The sequence below is a fragment of the Halichoeres trimaculatus genome, unplaced genomic scaffold, assembly GCF_033239565.1.
Source record: "Halichoeres trimaculatus isolate MK-OKI-2021-1 unplaced genomic scaffold, fHalTri1.1 fHalTri1_scaffold_13, whole genome shotgun sequence".
Lineage (NCBI taxonomy): Eukaryota > Metazoa > Chordata > Actinopteri > Labriformes > Labridae > Halichoeres > Halichoeres trimaculatus.
In genome coordinates, this window is record NW_027437191.1 from 11,126,598 (window position 1) to 11,150,386 (window position 23,789).

Genomic DNA, 23,789 nt, shown 5'->3' on the forward strand with positions numbered 1-23,789 from the left:
CAAGGTTATATGTTGAAGAATAAATTTGTTGAATTGAATTTTTTTTATATTTCATTATTAAACAAATTAATATTTTTACCACATCAACACAAAAAAGTACAGAAACTTGGTACCGTTGAGTACCGGTACCGATTGCCAGGTACCGGGCATCGGTACCGTATCGTTTCGAATGTGAAAGGTACCTATCCCTACATGTGGGTTAGAATGTACATGATCACTAACAGCTGTGCAATAATAAAGTGATATTGATTGATCAAGTGCTGTATGTTTATATTGTTCGATGAATGAATATTGTTTAATGTCACAAATTTATGCACAAACAGAGCCGATCATTTTCTGCCAGTACTCCTTAGTGGATTTCGTAGCACAGGCCCCTTGGTGTTCTACAAAAACCATCTTGTGGCATAATTTTGAGTGAGGCTGAGCACCATCACCAAAGTGACAGCCAGGTTCTGTATAACAGGAGAAGTCAGAGTCAGGCTGTGTGTGGACCATAGACTGTATATGGAGTCTCAGGCAGCCAGAGTCTGGGCAGTAGAGACGATGTGGGATTCTGGGAGAATCTGAGTGGAGCTGGGTGACAAAAATAATAATTTTCTTTTTTTCTTTCGAGAGTCTAATCACTTCCTGACTCCACCTCCTAACATATTTTACAATCCCCGAAAAAAAATACTGGAGAACGTCAGCTGTCAGTCATCGTTGAACGTTTCGTAAAACCACATTCTTAACCTCGTATAACTAATAAAAACAAAACTTTTCAGAAAGAAGAAGACTTGAATACAAGACAGCTTAATGATATCTTTTAATCACCACAACAATCGGACGTGAGAAACATTTCTAAGAGGTGTATTCATTTTTTAAAGTTTGACCACAGCTCATCTGGAATGACTGGAAAGCCAGAGTTTTTAACCTATACTGCATGTGATGTCATGTGACAGGGACCACTTGGAAATTATTTTTTATAATCCAGAATCTTAGTCCAAGTTGTCTACCAGCATATAAATGGAAAAGGTTGCATGAGTAACGTTGAGATTTTTTTATCACGAGTTGAAAATGACAGTGATACACTTTGGCAATAATGCTGTAAAAGTCTGTTTTTTATTTTCTTGGTGTGTACGTGGCTTCTGGACGTTCTGCAGGCAGCCTCATGTGACAGTCAGAGCAGGGAAAGAGGGATGCGCAGCCAACTAACTCCTCTGTAATCATGATAATGTGACACTAATGTGTTTATAAAATCCTTTTCCCTCCGGACTAGCTCTTTGAGAAATCACAGACATTCGTAAAGAAATACTGTAAATCTTTATTTTGTTCCGCAACATTTGTACAGTTAAGCATTTTGTGTCCTCTGTCACAGATTTAAGCCACTGACTCCTCCTTTCTCCTTTTTATATATTTCACTTATTGCTTTCCACTCAGACTGCCAAATGAAGGAGTGAAATTTGACACATATTTGTAAAGTGAACACATGTTTTTATAAATATCACCAGGATGTGTTTAAGCATACAGAACAGGTTATCTCAAGTATCAAACATGTTTTCTTTCTGTTCAGGTCACTGGTGAACACACCACTTCAAATGTTTTTTTTTTAAATATTGTCCAGATACACAACAGATTGAGGTGTAAACAGCGCTACAGTGGTCAAAATTAAGTGGTTAAATTAAAAACAAGAGGAAAATGAAACATGATAAAAGCAAAATGACATGGCTAATGATGAACAGAACTATGATGACTAGTCTGAAAACAACATGATCAAAAACAAACGTAGTATATTTACATTGTATTCAGTCAGCACAGCATTAAAAGAAATGCTACCTAGTCTACTTCACGTATTGCTACTTATACTGTTCTAGAGCTGCACATGCAGAAAAACACTTTTTGGGTTCAGAACAGCAGAGGTTATCAACGCTGGCACAATCAAAGCTCTGCATGTCGTCACAGTATCAACTTCACCACCTGGAAAATTAAAGCTTAACAAATAAAATCCTAATTTCTGAGGCGCCAGCTGGCCTAGCGGTTTACGCACAGTCACTGGTTTGATAACCCTCTTTAACTGTCCCGTGAAAAATGGCAAAGATGCCCAAAACATAACTTTTAAAACCTAGAAATCATGTGGCAGTGTTGGCAAATCAAACACCCGTTTATAACGTGCTCCAGAAAATAAAGCAGTGAAATTAAAAGTACAGATAGTTCCATCAGAGCCAAGAAAATGTGGCAAATAAAAGTTGTTTAGGATGGAGGATGTGCGCCACTGTCATCACAGATCCTTGTTGTTGTGACTGGGTTTATAAAGCAGTGATGTCACTCTCATTATTACCAGAGCGTGAGGGGCAGGACAGCGAGTGAACCTGAGGTAGCTAGGCCAAATTAAATACACCTTGGAGTCGACAATGCAGAATAAAAAATTAAACACATTAGTGCATTTTTTTGAAACCAAAATTTTTTACACTCTTAAAATCATAACTAGATTATTTCTCTAACATCATACAACAAAACTCATAACTTTTTTTTCTAATTTAAAAATTTCAGACAACATCCTGGGTCCTGAGAGAAGACATAGGTCCTCGTTCTGCTGTACAAAAAAATTAAACTGAAGTTTCTATCCCATCTTTCACAATATACACAAGCATTAAAGGAGGAAGGCGTACTTACAAAGTTATAACCAAGCTGATATTGTTACACCGTGAGAATTGGAAGCAATGAGTAAATTTGAGCAAAATGATGTAAGTTTGGAGTTATTCCTGCAGTATAAAAACAAATATGTCTATACAAAAATATACATCCTGTCAAGACATTCCTTGCAGTGGCTTTTTTTCTCCCCTTTTTGTAAACTTTTAAAAATACATTTTAAGTCCTGTTTTGATTAAAAAGGCAATCCTTCAAAAGTTCTTTTTTCTTTTGTGAAAATATTCAAAATACTGCAGCGCCTTCAGTCCACAGAAGATTTAAAAAAATAACCTAAAAGACAAATCAGTCCGTCAATCCATTATTGAGGTTTTTAAAACCTTCAAAGCCACAATACTGGGTCAAAAAAGGCCTCAGCTCGGGAGTGTCCGTGGTTGTCTTAGTAGACGCGGGGAATGATCCGGTAACGAACAGTCCGGCAGTACTCTTCCCACGCTGAGCCGTACTTCCTCCTGCACTCACTCATGTCTCGAGAGTCTCGGTGCACAAGTAGGATGATGAAGTAGATCATGTAGTACCACGGGAGGAGGTGGCTGAAACCTGGATGGTGAAAAAAAAACGGACATCAGTAGAGGAAAAAGTAACATCTTTATTCAAAGGCAGCTGGTGCTCTTAGTGTAGTCACTTCAAAACAAAAGTGCGATGAAATAAATCATGAAGGAAGAACACCTGTAGAAAATGTGAACTTTCATTTAAGCCTCTGAAATTTCTTTTCCTTATTTGTCTGCTGAACTTCACTCAGAGGAGAAACAGCACGGTTACCAGAAAACTAAAGAAGAGTCTCTTAAAGGATTCTGCTCTCACTCAACAACCAAACAAACTATTTAATCTGTGAAGCACTGACCTACTGAAGCCTTTAACATTCAACCTAACTCTGCTTTTTCCATTTAAACTAGAGAAGACAAGGTCAGACCTCAATACTTCGGTTGAGAATCATCTCTAAACATTGAGAACATGACACGTCATCCCTCCAGCCGACATACCTGACACAACCCTGACGTGATTTCTTTTTGTAGAGAACAAAGCCCGACAATTAGATTAATCACTAGTTTATTGTCTGGCTATGATTCTTTGGTGAAATTGCATAATTTCATGCTTCACGCTGATATAATGATCTTTTTCAGAGTTAAGTTGTTTAGGGTGACACATTTTACTTCCATGGTATCTTTGCTAAAATGGCACACAGGGAAAAAAAACTGCCACTGGAAAAAAAACATGGAGGCAGCTTATTTTTGTCACCATTTTGTCTCCTATAATTTCTCAAGTCTGGGATCATTTTACCTCCAACAGACACAAATCTGAAAACCAAAACATGCTAATCATAAACGTATGAAGGTGTGTGCAGCAAGGATTGAACGTGCAAAGTTAGAGCCAAACTGAAAGTTTTACATTTTCAGGCTTGAACCATAATTCTATATTACTGAAGGTATCACATTTAAAACACAGGTTTTAGGGATTATAAACAGTTTCCTGAAAATCTGTTTTAAGATTTTTTTAAACAAATTCTTTTTAAGAAGTTGAGGTCAGAATAACATTTTTTTTTTTTTTAATTTTTTTTTTTAGAAAACAATAAGTTTTTTTTTTTTCATTAAAAGAATGCACATTTTCTGAAATTTTACTAAAAATGTTGCCTAACCTGCTGAATTTATCAAATGTGATACAAAAAATATACCATTAACAAAATCATATAGCAATACTTTTTTGTGAATTTTTCTAAAAAAAAAAGAAGAAGAAGAAGAAGGGTTCAAGGATAAGTTCAGTTTATACAGCTTTTACTCACCCAGAAGGCTTTCCTGATCCAAGCAGTGCTTCGGGAGATATTTAGATCCAAAATCGTGCAGCGGACGTCCATATAATGGGATCCATCGGGGTAAAGACAGCGCTGCTCCTAAAACTGAGTTAATCATCCAAAAACTTGTGTTTTTCACCAATATTCCATCATGGTCCACTCCAGGTTAGTCCTCTGCTGCAGTCTGTGTCACTCCAGACAGCGCTGTGTTCACGTTTGCCCCTCAAAGAAAGGAGTCAGCTCTCCAGAGAGTACTGCGCATGCGTGGAGGGGCAAACGTAAACAAAGTCTTCGTCTGTTCAGAGGTCATTACAGCCACACAGCGCTGTCTTGGGTGACACAGACTGCAGCATAGCACTAACCCGGAGCAGACCATGATGGAATATTGGTAAAAAACACGTGTTTTTGGACGGTTAATGCAGTTTTAGGAGCGGCACTGTCTTTACCCCGATGGATCCCATTATACGGACGTCCGCTGCACGATTTTGGATCTAAATATCTCCCGAAGCACAGCTTGGATCAGGATAGCCTTCTTGGTGAGTATTTTGTTCTTCTTCATTCTATAAACAATGTAAAAACTGTATAATCCGAAATTATCCTTAAATGAAAATAAGTCCCAAAAAAGTAGAATCTTCTGTCAATCTTTTGGTGGGTCAGGCTTTACAGGGTTAAAAACTCAGTCTTTAGCTCCTTGCTTCGTCTCTCATTCTTGACAGAAGAGCAACTTCAACCTTTGGTTACTTTAGTTCTTTAGGTCATACGCTCGTTACTTTTACAAATCAGATGCATGGACTGTATAAAACATGGACCTAGCCTCGCCTACGTCATCCATATGTTTCTGAAACAGAAAATGAAGCACATTGGCTATAGCGGCCGTAAAGATAGTGGCAAGGGCTTCGCCTACAGCCATAAGGCACCTGTAGGTCACGTGACTCACATCTGTGCCTCTTATTGAGGGAGCTCGTGATCTTAATATCCTCTGAACTGCCGAGTTAGAAACAAATTCACCCCCCGTACAGTGGGAGCCGGTAGTAAAATTAGCGACTCAGACAGGAGACGTTTTTTGAACCAGGCTGTAAATAGGTTAATTTCTGCTTTGAAAATGACTTTTTTTGGCTTGGTGTGTATGTGACTTCCAGTACTTCTGGAGCCAGCCTCAAGTGAACACTCCAGAAACAGCAGATTTTAGCACTTAAGCATTGTCTCATATTCTCAGACCGGAGGTTGCCGCTTGATCTGATGACTAACTGACCATCAAAACAAGCATGCTGAGTCTTTTCTTGATGTTTCTCATTTGAGTTTTGCTCTCAGCTCGTTGTCAGCATCAAACTCACTTCAGAAGATTGCAACTCATACCAGAAGACTGCTGAAACATGTTTGAGGTAACAGGCTCAAAAAGTAAGATCAGATATGGGTGAAAGGGAAGATCCATTAGATGGATCTTTTCAGGGCATTTGTTCTCACCTCAATTATTGACACTTAAATCTTCAGAATAAGAGAAAACCCTTAGACTGAAAACACCATTCAAGGTTTGATTGCATCTGTATTAAATATGAATCAACTCACCACAGGGCAGGGACCACGCCAGGGCCATGATAAGGTCACCCAGGTAGTTCGGATGGCGAACCACACCCCACCAGCCAGAAACCAGTAGACTCTTCCCTGTAGCTGTGGGGATGGACTTCAGATCTGAGAAGAGAAGAGAGAAGTACAAGATGTGAAAATTACTTCAGAACCCAAACATGAGCCGTTTTATTGACTGGTACTCAGATCTAGTCGTTTTATGAAGCATAACACACTAAGTATTAAAGTTCTTATTCAATTATATTAGACTTCATCTGTGAAAATGATTCTTCAGGGACGAGACAGACTCTGGGAAAAAAGACCTTCAATTTATTATAATCCTTATTTGGATAAATTGAAGATACGCAAGAGCATTCTGTAACCAAAAAGACAGAGAAACAAAGAGACAGACAGAAAGAGAAACAGTGGTGCCATTTTACACATCATAACTGCATAATTCTTTGTCAGTACAGCTCTGTTAAGAGGCAGCTCAGTTATTAGTGTGTCCAATCACACATAAGAGGACTTACGAGACAGTTTGGGGTCTGCTGGGTTCCTCCTGAAGGCGTTCTTCTCAGAGTTGGATTTCCTGAAGATGTAGAAGCCAAGGACTAAAAAAAGAAAGAAATAGAGGACACTTTGGTCACACCGTTTAAAAAACTATAACGCTAAAACAACATCGCAGACATGGACATGGGGAAAAAGAAACTAGATATAAACAGTCATAGTACCACATTTGTTGCGTCACTCCAACTTACGTTTGAGTGTAACAATGGTAGCCAGGGCAGGGAGGCTCAGTGGGTTTGGGTGGCTGACCAGATAATAGGCCTGTAGGGTGTACGTAAAGGGAACCCAGACCAGATCACCAAAAGCCAACATGAAGCCAAAACCATCGTGCATCAGGTCCATGGTGGTCAGGATGGCCTCCTGAGGTAAAGACAAGGAAGAAATAAAGAAATCATTTTGTCTGAATTTATTCACTTTTCATTGTGAATAAGTACGATTTACTGAGAGGTTGGACACTTAACTATTGAGGAAACAAAGAGCTTGTTTCCAGACAAATATCAATGACCCGTGCGCTCACCTCGTTCCAGAGACCGTCCACCACATAGAGGAGCTGGAAGACATTCACCAGGATCATGGAGTATGAAGGAGCATCCAGACCCTGATACTTCATCTCAGCCAGAGCCATCGCAAAGTTTATCAAACACTAAAAAACAAAGGAGACAGAAAGAGTGTGAGAAAGAAAATCATAAATATTTGCAAATTCTCTTTTTCCCTTTCTCGGCATGCCAACTTCCTGAGTCTAACAGCTGCATATCTCTAGGATCTGATCTAAAAGTCTCCATCACTTGTATCATGATTTGACTGAATGCATTCACTGACTTCCTGCTTTTGTTGGAGGTTGAGAAGTTTCTGCCTATGACCACTAGGGGGCAATATGTCTAAAGAAATGAACACTTGGTACAACGACCGAACTTCCCTCAAACTTAAATTAAAGTGTGAAGATAATAAAAAAAAAGAAAAAAAAAAGATCCAAATACAATAAAAAAAAGTCTTTGGTAACCAATAAACTGATTTATTTTACCCACTACAACTCACCCAGCCAATCAGACCAGGGCGCATCTCACAGAAGAACTTCAGGTCAAAGTCTCTGATGCGGGGATTGAGCTCATGTCCTTTGAAGAAATCATACACCACATTCCCTGGAGAAAGAAAAATCAATAAATGAATGATGTGACATTAAATCAAACTTGTGTGTAGATTACTGTAGTTCTTTCCACTCACCAGAGTTCCCTCCGAGGGCCAGACGCTCTGGAGTGGCATAGCGGGAGCGCACGTACAGGTAGACGCTGAGCAGTACAGAGATGAGGAAAGAAGCCACAGCCAGCTGTAGGAAGCGACTGTGGATGTAAGTGAGGTCCACGCCCTGATGCACGGCCACTGCTGCAGCCACAGAGCTCACCACGATGGCGAAGAAACCTGGAGGGACGCAAGGAAATAGGGAAGAAATGTATGAAACTAACTCGATGCTTCAACTAAACCTGTTTCCCTTTGCAGAGAGAGGAGACAAAGTGCTCACCATTGGTTCTGTACTTCAGACGTTCTCCAGACCTCAGAGGCATGCCCTCGCTCAGCTGGAGGTAAAAGAAATTAGGATTAACAGAGGATAAACAAACATTCCTCATTCACTCACTACTTCTCTGTTTTAAAACATAAACCCACTTGTTAATGGTTTTCAAAGCTAACAGGGTGGACACAAAGTTGAAGGGGAAATATTTGATGGTTTGAGTTACTTGTTGCTCACAGATTTCTTTTTTAATTTACTTTTGACTAAAGCTGATTTCATAACTCTTCAGATTTGAGAGGAAGAGCATTCAGTTTGGGCTCTTCTATCTAATTTTGAGTTTAATGATTTGAATAAGAAGGAAGTAAACCAAGTGAGTGTGAGAGATGACCCAGGAGAAAGACTGCAAGGAGACCTTTTCCCCCGCGGAGCATCTCATTAACTCAGACTCCTGACCATTAATCCAATTTCTGCCTTCTGCTGGAGCTTACAAACAGAGGAAGTCATGTGCTAATTCACGCCTTGTTCCTGTGGATGTGGAAACTTAGAGCCAGGCAGCTGTAACAAACCTGTGTGATGGCTCAGTGGAATACTGTACTGATGATGCTTCACATCCTCAAAGACAGGAGAAGGATGGACTGCATGTCTTTGACTGAATGTGTCTGTGTTTGTGAGCACCTCTCAGCTCATCACTCACCTTTCCCACAGGCAGGATGTAGAGCAAGGCCTGGAATAAAATCCACAGAACAACAAATCCAAGAGCCTGGGCATCCCAGAAGTCTTCAATAGGAGGCAAAGGAGGGGGGAAGTTGGCCAGGCTGGGGTCTGCCAGGTTGACTTGGAGGATGACGAAGAGGACCCAGGCTGGCAGGAAGAGCAGCCAGAAGTAGGCTCCTGGAAGAAGGAAAGGAAGACTATTAAAGCTGATCAGGAGTCTGAAGACATGACACTGAACTTCTCATCTATCCTCTAACCTACCTATCTTCCCTCCAAAGTCAAGTGGAGTAGGAATGGCAGAGGGAGCTGCAGCCAGCTTGGCCTCCTTCTCCTCCAGCTGCTCTGGTTTGGCCTCAGCTTGTTTGGCTTCTCCGTCATCCTTTCTGCGGCGCAGATTGTAACGGCTTTGGTTCTTCTCAGGCTCAGCCTCCGCCTTAGAGGGAAAACACAGGTTAAGAATTAGAAAGAGTTATTAAGAACTGGCATATTAGAGTTGAAGTGAAACATAATTGGAGTTTGCAATTTCCAAAAAAGTTTAGTAGTAGTTGTCTTTTGCACTGAAAACTGTCAGTGAAGGGAGCAAATAAATAAAAATGCACCAGCTGTGATTCAACCTGACTCCTCTGAAACGGAGACTTCACATTTTATAACTCCCCTTAAACAAACAGAGGAAGTGTTGGCCCAGACTCAACACAGGCCACTCAGGAAGCCTTCAACATTTGCTGCTGCTCCTGGAGGCAATATTGTTGCCACACTGTGAAACTACAGCCACAGGATTCAGATAACTCAGATACAGACTGCATTAGACTTCTGTGCTCCTTTTAATAAGGATCAGTCAGGATTTTCCAATAGTCAAAAAATAGTTCGACATTTTTTAATAAGTATATAAAAGTAATATTTCATCTTAAAAAGTTTTTCTTTTTCAGTTTTTAGTCCCTGATTGTGTTGTGACATAACACCAGATAGTCGCTGTGGAGTATTGACTCTCAAATGTGGGTATGCCTACCGCTTGAGTCACACGGGGTACTTGACTAGTGTTCACAAAAAGTTGCATCACAACAAATTGAACAAAAATTCTATCAATAGGATTTTTTTTTTTATGTATACATCAAATAGGGTACTATTTCCAAATTAAGCATATTCATTCATGAAATATATTATTTGCAAAACCGCTGGAACTAGACAGCCTCCGTCTGTTGATATCAAATGTTCAGTGAGCAAACCCATTTTTGCATGCCATTAGTAGCCGGGCCAGGAGGAGAACAATGGACAGGTGGTTAAAACGAGACAAATCAGTTGGGGAAAATGAGGTGGATGATGACGAAACCACCAAAAAAGAAGGAAAAAAAAAACATTGTCAGTATCTAGAAACATGTTTTCTTATTACCAGTTTGCATTTTAACATAAATTAGATAAACTGAGAAGGAATAAAGCTTGAAAGAATTAATGAAACCAAAGGCAGGTTGATCGACATTCCCATTCCCACAACAAGCAAGTTATTTAAGGCCAACTTGCAGGAAAAAAAACAGGAATTTATTTCATCATTGTCAAAATTTAGGACGTGCTTGAGATTGTGTTATGTGCTTTCTATCAGCGCTACATACTGACGGCTACTAAACCACTGTACGAACTGAGTTTGTTGTCACATTAGTAGGGCTGCACGATTATCGCAATCGCAATGTCAGCACATGCAATTACGTAATCGCAAAAGAGGTTATCGCAATGTCACACATAGAATGTGTATACTACTTGACACAACAGATCCTGAGTCAGCCAGGAGCGCTGCAAAAAATTGCTGCTTTGGCGATCTCAAAATTGCATTGTCTAAAATTGTGATTTCGATCTGAAAACGATAAATTGTTCAGCCCTAATCGCAAGCACAATCGCAATCGCAATATTGTCCACCTAATCGCAAATCGCACCTTTTCCCCAAATCGTGCAGCACTACACATTAGCCTACGGATATGTTGGGCTGCTCGCGCCACGTATAGCCCGCGCCTCACAAAATTACAACTTTGCTTGTTGTAATGTCTCAAAACAACAGCGCAATGTAACTGTATTGAAAAATACCTAACCTCATTACGTACTATCCAGTAAAAAGATGATTTTAACAAAGAAAATTTGTTCCCAAACAACTGAGATCAGGGGAAGCTGGGGGAAGATTTCTCTAAATCGTAAGGATCCAAGATCCCAGCTCCTCAAAAGTCTGAGAAATTTTCTCAGCAGGCTTGAGAAACCCTTATGATCTAGAGAGAAATATTTTGAGATGCTAAAGCTTTTTCTAGATCCTCTCGCTGGTCTGTGATGAGTGTGACGAGCAGAACGATCGTCCAATCACCAGGTGTAGTTATTTTTGAAGGTTCACACCCTGAAAACATTTTCCAACCAGATGGACGATTTCTGTGGCGTATAGATGGAACTGTTTGTCTGGCGTGTCAGATTAGTTTGTAACAGTCGCAGGGAGAAAAATAAATATTCATGGATACTTTTGGAGTCAAAGCTTGAATACCAATACAATTTAGTACCTCATAACATCAGGATTAAGACTTTTTAATATTTTTTAAGGGCCTTGATTTTCCCACAATGGATTTATCAACTTTTACTACTTTTTAAGACCCCGTGGACACCCTGATTACTGTTATTTTCCCAAGTTATTTTCCAAAAACTTCTCTCAGCCTCTCAGGTCCTTGGCTGAAATTGTATTTGAAAGGGGTTACATAATCCACAAAGGTTTGAGAACCTCTGCTGTAGAGTACCTAACCGCTGTCCACTTTTAGCCATAAAATCACTACAAAATTCCATCATAACATAAAAAAGTTCCTAATTACATGAGAAAACATTGGTGTCAGTTGACACAGGTACAGCACTGTGAAATTCAGAACTGGAGAAAAAATAAACCGAATTCTGCTGCATCAAAAGTCCCGTTTCCACCAAGCAGTCTGGTTTGGATCAGTACAGTTTGGTGCTGTTTGCCCCCGTTTGGTAGGCAGGGTGTAAGCCGGATGCTGATAGCGCCTTTCTGAGCAGGTCAGATCAGGCACCCCTATGGGAGGGTCCCAAAAAATGATGCCTCGTCTTGTTTATTTGGTGACCTGACCCAGGATTAGTCAGTGAAAACGCCATCAAAAGTGGGCCAAACCAAGACAAACCGAACTGAACCACTTGGTGGAAACAGATCTTTAGAGTTGTGAGAAACTTCTACATTAAAAACCAAAAACGCAGCAGTCCAAGTAATACTATAAAAATTCCATTCTCCATTTGTAAATCATAACTAAGTGGACAACAGCAGCTTTCCGCAGCCTTTGAATGGATCTCTATCTTCTTTCTGCAGATGAGGCAGGGAACTACTCAAATCTGTTTGACCACACATTAAGTTGAATCTCATGCACAGTCGTCTCTACTGTGACATAAGTGGCAATGAAGCCTGACTGATTTAATGAATTTTTTTTTCTCAAATCAAGATTTCATACCCCGATACAAAATCTGATCAACTGAACAGATTCAACTTTAAACACTACAAATAAAGAGTTACAACATGAAGCCCTTAGAGTTCATCTGTCACCACCTATTCATCTTTCAACTAAGTTCTTACAGCTGCTTTGCTGTAATCATAACATTGTTACAGGGCTTTACGTACTGAGTGATACTGCTCCAAAGCTCTGAAAGAGCTTTGCTCAGAAAGCTTACAATGCTCCTCAGGATTAGTGTTAAGTCACATAGCCATTCTGACTAACAGTGACTTTGACTAGACGATCTGCAGCCTGAAATCCTACTCAAGCAAACAAATTACACACACACAAATGACCAAAAACAAACAAACATGCAGTAGACTTGGTAAAACAGTCAATAAGTAGTGCTGAAAAAATATGTTCTTTCTGTTAAACCGCAGGTATCTGTGGCTGCAAAGCTGTCAAAAAACCTTAAAGGAGGGAAAGTAAAGAGGAGGCACATGTCAGCGTGCCATGTGACTGACCAAACGAAGCACAGTCTTGTGAGGGGAGCCCCTCTCAGCTGGAAAACATACACACGGCCTCCCAACGTGCGTGCATCATGACATTCCAGCGTTGTGGACTTACCTCAAAGCTCTTTCACTGCCAGAAAGACAGGAGCGCCTGGAACATTTTGTCATTTCTGCTCTAGTGTCACCTTCTATAACCTCAGAGTCTTGAGTGAATTGTGTGTTTGTACTGGCTTGTGTTGATGGTCGTGTGTGTGTTCACAGGTGTTGAGCAAAGCTTAAACATTTGAGTCCAACTGTTAGGATCAAACTCACCTCATTAACTGTGTTAGCAGTGTTATTCTCTTCTTTCTGTTTCTCCTCTTTCTTTTCATGCTTATTGTTGCTATTGTTCTCTGCTGGCTTTGTCTGATCCTGTCCATCACACAATGGAGGGAGATGATGGAAATGGAGAGAGACAGAAAGGGGAGAAAAAAAAAGACACGTGAGGAACAGGTAAAGGGAACGTGAAACTGCTGCTGTCAGAGAGCAGAGTGACGGACAAATACATCCCCAACAATGACCAGGTGCTGATGACCGAGGACGACTGACCATGGACTGGATCATCTGGGGTTTTTTTTTTACTCTAAGTCTAATTCGGCTATTTGTGCAGCTGTGATGGTTCTCATGTTGATGGTTAAGTGCTGTGGGGTTTGTTTGGGATATTGCAATTAAATTAATTTCTGCTAAAAAACGAATTAAACCTCCACTCATCGGGAGAATTACTTTACTAAAATGAGGTATTAGCTCAACCTCTCACCTTCTTCCCTGTGTTTGTGTGTCATATTGCTGCTTTGCTTGCATTTTGGGACTCGTACTGTGCCTAGTTAAGAGTCCCACTCTGACTGCGATGGCTGTTTCCTGCATGTTCCAAAGGAACTCCTAGTGATATCCATCCCGTGTTTTGGAGTAAAATGTGACCATACACACTGGGGCCCATCAGCCCAGCTTATCAATGATTGTCTGCCGACAGCTAACAGGGTCACACTTTCCACTGAAACACCAGTGACGTCTGTGGCCCCAAGCTACTAAATGTGTTTCTGTATCAACTCCAGTAAAGCAGGTTTGGCTGTAAATAAATAATTTCTACTGAAGAATTTCTAATATTAGTCTTTAATTTGTGTATTGAATGAAAAAGCTGTGTTTGGAGTCGAGGTTATGACCAAATACAACTCTTTGGACTCAATATGGAGAATAAATAACAAGAGGTAGTTAGGATCATGTTTAACGGAAACGCACTTCATGTTCACAGTAAAACTACAACATCTTATCAAACTTTTAAATATGATTATTAATCTGCCTGATTAATCGGTCAGGCCGATTAATCAGGCCGACTATGCCCGTCACCGATTAATCAACATTGGCCAAAATGAAGCCGATTATAAAAATTTTTGCTTCGTGGAGATTCTGTCACTCCTGTTCCTGTGTGTCTGTGTGTTGGGCTGCACACTGCCTGAGTGCCCGCCCCCTCCGTCCACCATTATCTAATGTAAGACTATAGAACGGCGTTTTAACGTCGCGAAAGTTGCTTTTTTAAGAGATAAGCAGAGATAAATGCTACTGTTATTTCACACGTCCACCATTAACTAATGTAAGACTATTATACAGCATTTTAACGTGGTGTATGTTTTTTCTACCTACTGTGTTTAAAGTTTGACTTATTTATTTATTATTGTGTTGACAGCTTGTTCTTATTTATCATTGGTTTAAACTACAGTTTTTATGTTGTCAGCTTTATAATTAAAGTTTCTTGTTTTAATCTAATAGTGTTCTGTCTCTGCCTTGAATCATAGGGGTATTATAATTATTTGTGTTCATATACAGTATATGTGCTGTGAATATCAAAGAATTTATTATATATATCAGCCGATATATCGGTCAATATATACTGGATATCTGCTTTTTTTTTGCCCCAAGTATCGGTATCGGCATCGGCATCGGCCCCAAAAATCCCAAATCGGTCAGGCTCTAATTAACAACCCTAAAATATAAAAGCATTATCATTAAGACATGTTTGTTGAAGTTCTCTGTCTGGACAGTTTTCTGGCTCATTAAGTATGAATCAGGTCTCAGACACAGTGGACTGTGTGCTCGTAACGGACATTAAGTGACCTGTTTGAACACCTCTCTCGTGTACACCCTGAATTTCTCCACAAAGAATAGCTGTTCCCTGAATATCTGTCCACTCACTGATTTTACATGATGTTACTATCTTCAGGGTGAGGTTTTTAGGTACAAATTTCTGGTTTTGGTGGTGAACCTCCTTGTGTACCCCGATAAATAGGGACGGGTACCTTTCACATTTGAAACGATACAGTACCGACTCCCGGTACCTGGCAATCGGTACAGGTACTCAACGGTACCAGTTTTCGGTACTTTTTTGTGTTTAGGTGTCCAAAAAATCCTACTTGTTTAATAACAAAAAGTTTTTTTTTTTTTCAATCCAACATATTTATTCTTCAATATATAACCATGTCATGCTGTGTTCATGTCCAGCATGGACTCCCTCACAGTCACAGGGTACAAAGACATGGTAGCTTTTGGTTTTACGTGAATCGGTACCTGGTACTTCTGACTGAATTCGGTAGATACCTGTAAAAGTACCTAATTCGGTACCCATCCCTACCGATAAACCCCTGTACTCTGCAACACTTAGCGTAAAATCGGCACATCACTACCTTGTTTGGCCAGCTGACAGGGACCCTGATGTTTGAAATAACTCTAATCAGTTCACTTTCTGTAGAACCTTCCTCTTAGTTTTTCTAAGATAAACAAGTTCACAAGGATGTGTTTGACAGGTTAAGAGCCACAACACAAAACTTGTGTAGTTATGACAAATGCCAGAGCAGATTAACAATTAGACCTCTGGTTATCAGACCTCTGTATCATGAACAGCACAGTTATACAAGTACAACAGGTGTTAGGATAATGTAGAGTATAAATATTCACGTCTCTTTTTCTGGGCTGCTGAGGTACTCACCAGGGGACTGAGCCTGACTTCCACAGCTTCCTTCAGCCTTGCATCCCTGCGGGAGGATGGTGCGCTCTCTGTTATAGCTGCAGCAGCAACAACTGCCGCTGTGCGTGAAGACGAGCGTCTGGTGGTCCGCGCTGGGGAGCGTGACCTGCTGCGACGGCGGCCTGGTGATCGTGAACGTGAGCGAGAGCGTGTGCGGGCCTGGAAACCAGATGCACTCTGGGGAAGAAAGCAGATTGAAGTCAGTTTGAGCAGACAGGTCTGCTGAATGTGGGTTTCTAAGTCTCATATGTTTAAGTGAAGGTTCTGGTGACTGATGTCGGTGTAAAAAGCTTCAGTCAGTCTTTACCTTCATGTCCTGCTCCTTTAACTCCAGCTCAGTACCATCCTTATAGATGACAGTGTAAAGCTGACTTTTGGTGTCAAAGCTCAGCACTTTGACCTCGTAGTACAGACTGCTGCCGGGCCAGCGGCCCATGACCATGTCTCCTCTCTGATACTTCACTGAAGGCATCGTGAGTGACCTGAAGACACAGAAAGCACAGAGATGATTAGAGAGAGACAGGAAGTGTGAACAGAAAGAGAAAGACAGAGAGAAAGTGAAAGAGGAGGATGGGTTTGATTTTTTTAACCCATGCCTGAAGGTTTGTCAGATCGCTTGTTCATTACTCTACATTTAGCATCAAACACTGATGTTATTACTAACATGAAAGCACCCCACAGTTTGATCTAAATGGACATTGGTAAACACAGTAAAGACGATGAGTCTGACTCGATAATAGTCTTTGTCATGGCAGTTAGTGCTGCAAGATTTGGGGAAAAGGTGCGATTTGCGATTAGGTGGACAATATTGCGATTGCGATTGTGCTTGCGATTTAATAAAAAAAGTTGTGTCATGATGAGTCTTCAGACTTGGTTATCATGGAGAAAAATCTAAATCGCATGTGCTGACATTGCGATTGCGATATCCTCTCTTGCGATTACGTAATTGCATGTGCTGACATTGCGATTGCGATTGCGATTGCGATAACCGTGCAGCCCTAATGGCAGTCTGCCCTTTCAATTTCCATACCAAGTCACAGCATGAGCTCAAACTTCAACACCAACCAAAGTGGCATCTCAAAGTCTCAAAAGGCTCTTTGTCACTCATGGTCGAGCCAGTTTCATGTTTAACATAAGTGACGCACAGTATCTGCAGCTGAACAATAATTCCTATTTACAAATCACTTCAGTCAGTTACAAAAATGAATGCTGATGGTTTGCATTTTAACTGTTCAGGTGCCAGTGTTTTTGAAGCAACACTGCTGGATTCAAATCAATCCCAACCTAAAACAGTCCAAACAAAAACTCAGTCAGCACTTTATTTAAAACCAGCAGTTAACAGTTTGTCACCTGGCTGCACCGAGAAAATCTTATTTAAAACAAATTGTTGTCATAATTACATAACTTCAATGTCAAATTCCCCTTTTTTCTTACAGTGTAGCAGAAAGCTCTCTGTGATGCTTAGTTAGAGGTCCATCTCAAAAATAGAAAGTTTTGTGACGTCAAGTGAAACCTGTAAGTAAGTGCAAGCTGCTGCTAAAACATGCTTACATCCCGGTTCCAAATGTAGCACTGACCACTCTTAACATGTAGGAAGTAATGCAACAGTAGCGTGGTAATCTAATCTAATGCTGAAAGGACTGAGGTCAGACCCAGCTTGTGGATTCTCTTTAAGGTAAGAAAATACAGTGAAAGTTGATGACAAATTGTTTAGAAACTTCTCTGTATGTTTCTGGCGTATAACACTAAATAGCAGCATCTCTGGCTGACCCTGGCTGTATTAATCAAGCTTTTTTAGCAACTCAACACAACAGGAGCAGCTTGTTCCAAAAAGGAATTTTGTGACAGTTGTTTGGACACACTTTGGCTACAATAAGGATGATGTTGACCAAAAAGTACTGAAGTACCTTTTTCACAGGATGAAATGTATTTGTATATCAACAGTACAATATTAAAATTGTCGATTTTGCTTGCAAGCAACACAAGTTATTGGCAACTTTTTTATTAGAAAAAAAAAAGTTTTTGTTTTTTTTTCCTCACAAATCATTTTCACTCTAGTTAATGTGTGTTTTCTATTCCATTGATTGAATGAATGAACCTAAATTCTTCATCTGTGAATGTTTATTTCAGTTACTTGTTTCAAAATTATACAAATATCTACAGAATAAATTGAGTTGAGATCGGGGTAATTGTGCATTGACTGAAACCGAGGTAAAGGTTCAGTTGGTGGTGATTTAGAATTTTGCCATAATTGCCCAGCCTTAGTTTGGAGAACTGTAGGCAGTGGATCATCAATCAAAGAACCAAATCACAACAAACGTGATCTCAAGACGCCTCCCAAAACCATCAACAGGTCTAGATCAACAAGTTCACATGGTGTTAAGTCCGAAGCCTGGATGTCAAATCTGTATCAAATCAACACTTAAGCATACAACATAAAATCCCCGTACCAACACAAAGGCTCATGCCCACAACAACTGTTCACTTGTGCAAACCACTGCACAAACCACAAGCCCATCGTTGCTCTTCGTGATTGGTCTACTGAGCAGGACCGTCTTTTGTGTATTTCCAACATTTTCGTAATCAAAGCACATCAGCAGTACAATCCAATTCCTCATAAGTGGCACGTTTCAACTTCAATAAAACACAATATGGTGTCCAGGAAAAAACTGTTGTGAAAAAACAAATAGAAAACGTAGCTAAACAGGAAACTGGCGGCTGGGGATCTGCCCTCATGTGTTTTGGATGACTATCTCCGCCCGACACGTCAACACAAAAGTATGTAGTGCTTCTAACCTTTCTTTAAGGGATAGTTCTGTTTTTTTGAAGTGGGGTTGTATGAGCTCTATGTGACCACTAAGGACATTAGATACAGTAGAAAGTTGTCTCCTCTCCCTCAGTAAGACACAGACTGTAACCGATGGTGACGAGGAAATAGACGCTAACAGGGAAATACCGTACCAGATTCAAAGGCTATTTTCTCTGCCTACAAGAACTAAAATCAAAAAGTAATACCACAGTTTAAGAGTACGATACATAAAATATTTTTTAAGTGCATTAAGTCTTCGGAAATATAAACATTTATCTGGACCTAACTAACTGGTCATGTGTCCTTCTGCGCAGCGCTAGTGCGCTCCGTGCCCCCTCCTCCTTTCAGCTGTAGGGAATGTAAACAAGCTATGCTTCGGGCGCCAGTTGTAGCCTTGTGTAAGTTTGATCAAGTATCGTAATTCTTTTGTTTGTACTCTAAGGATTGTGAGGCAACGTAGGAAATGAGTGACTATGACAGCGACGATGAAGTTCCATTCACTTTGGAACCAAAAGGATACCTGTATGAACCAGAGTACACAGAAGAAGAGCTGCTACAGATGGCGACTGAAAGGAATACAGAGGAAACATCTGCGTTACTTTCACACAAAAACACCGCTAAATAAGGTTCTAGTTCTCATCGTGTCTCTTCATCCTGGCAGACTACCTGCGTTTGTTTATATCTGGCACGCCGCGCGCACGGACTGATACACTAAGCGGCGAGCGCCTCGTAGCCAGCCGTGGCTCTGCAGTGGAGGTAGCGCCGTTTTACGACACAATGAGAACTAGAGCCTTATTTAGCAGTGTTTTTGTGTGAAAGTAACGTGCTGAAAATTCTCTAAATAAAGCATGAATGCAGACCCATATCAGATTTTTTCAGTGGCAGTCTGTTTATTTGTGTTTTTGGTCAAGTAAAAATTGGCCCTGTCTGAGTGCAGAGGAAACCAGCAGAGGAGCAGGGAGGGGGTGTTTGGTGTGAGCGCTCTGGGCTTCTGCTGCACAAAAACACTGCTGTAGGGGTCATTTCTGCCCCAAACCTTGTGATAGGACCCAACTTGTTCCATCCCTGAGAATCACTTTAAGGTGATAATAACCAAAATTGTTATTTAGTACACTAATTTAAAAAACCAAAAGGAAACTATACAAAGTTAGAGTAAAAGAAACAAGTACTGTTAAATTTTGGGCCCCTCTAGACATGACCTGATCAAATTGTTTGGGTAAAATTTCCAAACACTTGGAGAGGCTGGACATTAAGCCAACACTTTTGGATGACAGAAAGAAAAAAAAAGTCCTATTGGAGAGCGCAAAAGCTAACACAAAGAGATGAGCCAGGCCAGGTCAGCATTATGGAACATTAGGGACCAGGGAGGCTCAGTGTCTAGAAGCCAGCCCACTACTGCAGAACTGCTGACAGGTCTGTCCCTGCTAGGTTTACCCAAAGCTGTCTGTCTGAAAGAGAGGTTCCACTGACGTTACAGCATCCACAACCGTACCACTGAGAGACAGCCCAGGTGTGATCATAATCATCAACACTGATCAACCAACATTCAACTTTGAATCACTTTCATTCAAAATAGCCCAAAGTTAATGGAGAGAAGGACTTTTTAACACAAACAGTATATTAGGTTATGGTTTTAGCTAATCACTTTACTCGTATCCTCTTTAATAATAAACTTCCAATGGTTGCCATCATTCAAACAATTGCTCAGATGAAATCTTTGATAAATACATTTTTAGACCAATCACTATAACTGTCAATCTTCACACTAAGATCTTATTACAAACTAACAGACCTGTACTCTAAATTTAAATCCAATCTGTTCCTCATTTAACTCTTGTAACTCAACTAATCTATAGCAAAAGCTCAAACAATCCATTTAGAAGTTGGCTCACAGGATTACAGCCTGTAAGCAGCAACAGTTTAACATTTACATTCTATTCCTAATCCAGTGGTAACGCAAGTAATCTCGTAAAATACCAAAAAATCCACAACATCTGAGTGAAACCCAAACAAATTTGACACACCCAGCGTTGCTCTCCTGGCTTGGCGGATGACTTCCATATGGGATGTGAAAGTCGGGGATGAATCGTGACTGCTGAGAGTTTCCCATCGGTTCTCAGGTCGATGAAAGGATACGAGCTGTAACGTGGGTGGAGTTTAAATACTAGGCATGCAGACCAACATTCCCTTAATGTTGGAAAGTGCATATCAGGCTCCACCTGGTATTTAACCTCTTTGAAAGGAGTCATGTGTTTAGGGGGGGCACTGAAAACAAACGTTAACTTGGAGTTTCTCTCTCTTTGTGAGTGCACAGAACAGTAAAGAGTAGAGTCAAAGAAGGGATAAATGAAAGCATACCTTGTGTTTTTTTTATATATAAATGCGACGAAAAGGTAGATTTATGATGCTGTAAAGTGAAAATAAAATTCAATATGTGACTGTTTTTCTGTGGCATCCATTAAGTAAAGCGAAGTGGCTTTAGGGCACGTTTTTGTTTTGTCTCGCTTCTAAAGAGAGTTAAATTATGTAAAGCACCATTTAAGTCGTAAATGAAACCCGTTTCTTGAATGAAATACAACCAACACCCGCTTTGCTAGCCTCAAGATACCCGTGATGCGTTTGCAAACAGGAGAGAGTACGTGAAGGAGGGAAAACGTCATGCATTCAAATACTGTAAGCGGAAAAAACTGCACGCATCCGTCAAGAAAACAAACCCGCCACAACATAAACCCACTCTGCTTACTTAATTCACAGACATTAGCTCAACATTCTGCTGTTAACACGTAATGTGTTTACAATGGAAAAACCGCCTGAGGCTACAGTTAGTGGAACAATCTGTCAACGGTTATCATTGACCTGCTTGGCACCGTCTAATTTCTGATCACTATATTATTACGTACCGTTAATCTGGTAGTAAGCACGTCCCCGAATGAGGCAAAGGCTTTTAGCCAGCGTGAAGAAAACACTTACAAATGAAATGTGTTTCTTAAATTAAAACGCATTCATTAAATAAATATAGCGAAAGGACACTGTATTGTTTCCACTCAAAGCGGTGGAAATAAGTTGAGAACCCAGGAAGTAGCCGGCACCCACATGCACCCAGCTTGACTTAGCTTCGGCTAAGTCCCAGTTTCTCAACAAAGAGACACATACAGCGAAATGCTATTTTCACTTCATAAATATCACATGCATGGAAAGACTTACCTTGGTCTTACGCGGATAATTCCAGCGAGTAACACAAATGATAAAATAATTCCTTAACAAACCGGGAAATTGATAAAATTAAGCGGTATTATTTTGTAAACGGACTCCGCTAACGTTTGACGTACGGCTCCTTCCCTCCCTCTCTGGGTAAAACCACCAGTGACAAGAAAGGCGCGAAGCCTGATGATTGGCTCCCCCAGCGTTCATTTCAAACAGTCCTGCGATCCCATTGGTTAGCTCTGGGTTTTAAATAAGAGGGGATTGGTTATGAGGGGTCACGACTACTTTGTTTACTGGTGTCAAATTATCGTCGGTGAAATGCTGTTTTGTGAAAACCATCACAATTTGTGGTCAAAACCTTTAATAGTAATCACGTTCAACCAGAAGAATGAATTAATGAACACTGAAGTACAAGTTTTCTTCCAGAAAATACATGTAGTATGCATAGATAGATAGATAGATAGATAGATAGATAGATAGATAGATAGATAGATAGATAGATAGATAGATAGATAGATAGATAGATAGATAGATAAAGGTGACATTATGGAATTAAAATGATTATCAAGTATTGCTGAAATTCTGATTCCATTGCAAAGGAAATGTGAGAATAAGAAATGCACTCTGTTCGGTATGACCAAAATCAGGCCCATGGGCCAATTGTTGCCAGAGGTCTGTTTTCATATAACCCCAGCATTCATCTTACTATGCATTAATTATGTCACTAAATTAAATCATATTCTAACTTATGTATACATTTACATTTTCTTTAGAATGCACAAACAAAACCAAGCCTATTTAGAAATGTCTCACAATACTAATTTAGTCTGCTTGTATAAAGCCAGGGCTCTGTATATTTCGCAGAAACTCAAGAACTGTAACAGCTTGCATAAAATAAATGTGCTTGATAAACATCCAGAGTTCAGAAAACACATCAGAGGACACAAGACTATATTTAAGTTCTGAAATGGTGCTGAAAAAGGCATTGGAGCACAAAATTGTTCAGAATGCAGGACAGGAAATAGTTTTGGCTAAAAATGTTGTTGTCAGGTTCAAATAGTCTTAAAATATCCCAAAAACAAAGAAACAAAAAAACAATCCCAATAAAATCCAGATCCTGATCCTGTCATTAAAAGATCCTGACACATTTTCTTCATATTGCCCCCTAATGGAGAACATTTTCTTTGGTCAGAGGCAGAGTTTGCTGATGTTTACGCAGCACATAACACTGCAGAAAACTAACCACTTATCTGGTATCAAGAGACAAATGAAGGACAGGTGAGGTTTAATTTTATGAGTCTGTAATGATGAAAAAAGTGTGTATGACCACATTTAGTGACTGATTTTAGTAGAAATCTCTAAAATAACAAATAGAGCATTCATGTTACTTTGACAGCTAATAAATATGTAAGTAAAAGTTGCCAGCCATGGTCTTTTGGATAATCTCGCTTTAAGCTTTCCATGTGTTCTCCCCTCAAGTTTGCAACATCCTGCTTGGGTCTGGTGGTAGTGTACCTGTTGATTGTTAAAAAGATAATAATTTCAAATGACAGCACAACTTGATTTCCACATAACAAGACTTTTTTTCCCCCAAAATTGGAAAAATCCACCTCAAAATTGTCCTGAATGAGTTACCTAACACCAAATTACAGAGGTCACAGAAGTACACCCAAGCGTTACCAAAATCTTCATGATCTATTTTCAACAGACTTTGGAAATTTGTGACTTTATAATCGAGTTTTAACGCTGACTATTTCTACACAGTAAGTTGAGCAAAAGGAGATTCAGTTACAGTTCGAATGCCGTGACTTATTTGTAAAAACGTATTGTAGACATGGCTTTGTGCCACACTGGGCATACCTGCTGCAAAAGCTTCAAAGCTCAGCATAAGGAAGAAAACAGATTTGAAATTTCAAATCATCCAATCCAATTACAGCATCA

General features: G+C 40.0%; 1 protein-coding gene across 3 annotated transcripts; it reads right to left on the bottom strand.

Annotated features, from left to right (window-relative positions):
• Positions 1-915: 915 nt before the first annotated feature.
• On the bottom strand, positions 916-22,042 carry lbr (lamin B receptor). Of its 3 annotated transcripts, XM_074685720.1 has the most exons (14): positions 21,849-22,040; positions 16,143-16,317; positions 15,797-16,012; positions 13,093-13,191; positions 9,081-9,252; positions 8,800-8,996; positions 8,118-8,172; positions 7,823-8,017; positions 7,637-7,740; positions 7,119-7,244; positions 6,793-6,961; positions 6,565-6,645; positions 6,038-6,160; positions 923-3,222 (listed from the first exon to the last, which is right to left on the bottom strand). In XM_074685720.1, the coding sequence occupies exons 2-14, from the start codon at positions 16,305-16,307 to the stop codon at positions 3,062-3,064; spliced, it is 1,863 nt and encodes a 620-aa protein (XP_074541821.1). In that variant the 5' UTR covers positions 16,308-16,317; positions 21,849-22,040; the 3' UTR covers positions 923-3,061. The 3 variants fall into 3 exon arrangements, with proteins under 3 accessions (XP_074541822.1, XP_074541823.1, XP_074541821.1); XM_074685721.1 differs by lacking the exon at positions 13,093-13,191 and having other exon boundaries at positions 916-3,222; positions 21,849-22,042; XM_074685722.1 differs by lacking the exon at positions 21,849-22,040 and having other exon boundaries at positions 920-3,222; positions 16,143-16,313.
• Positions 22,043-23,789: the final 1,747 nt, after the last annotated feature.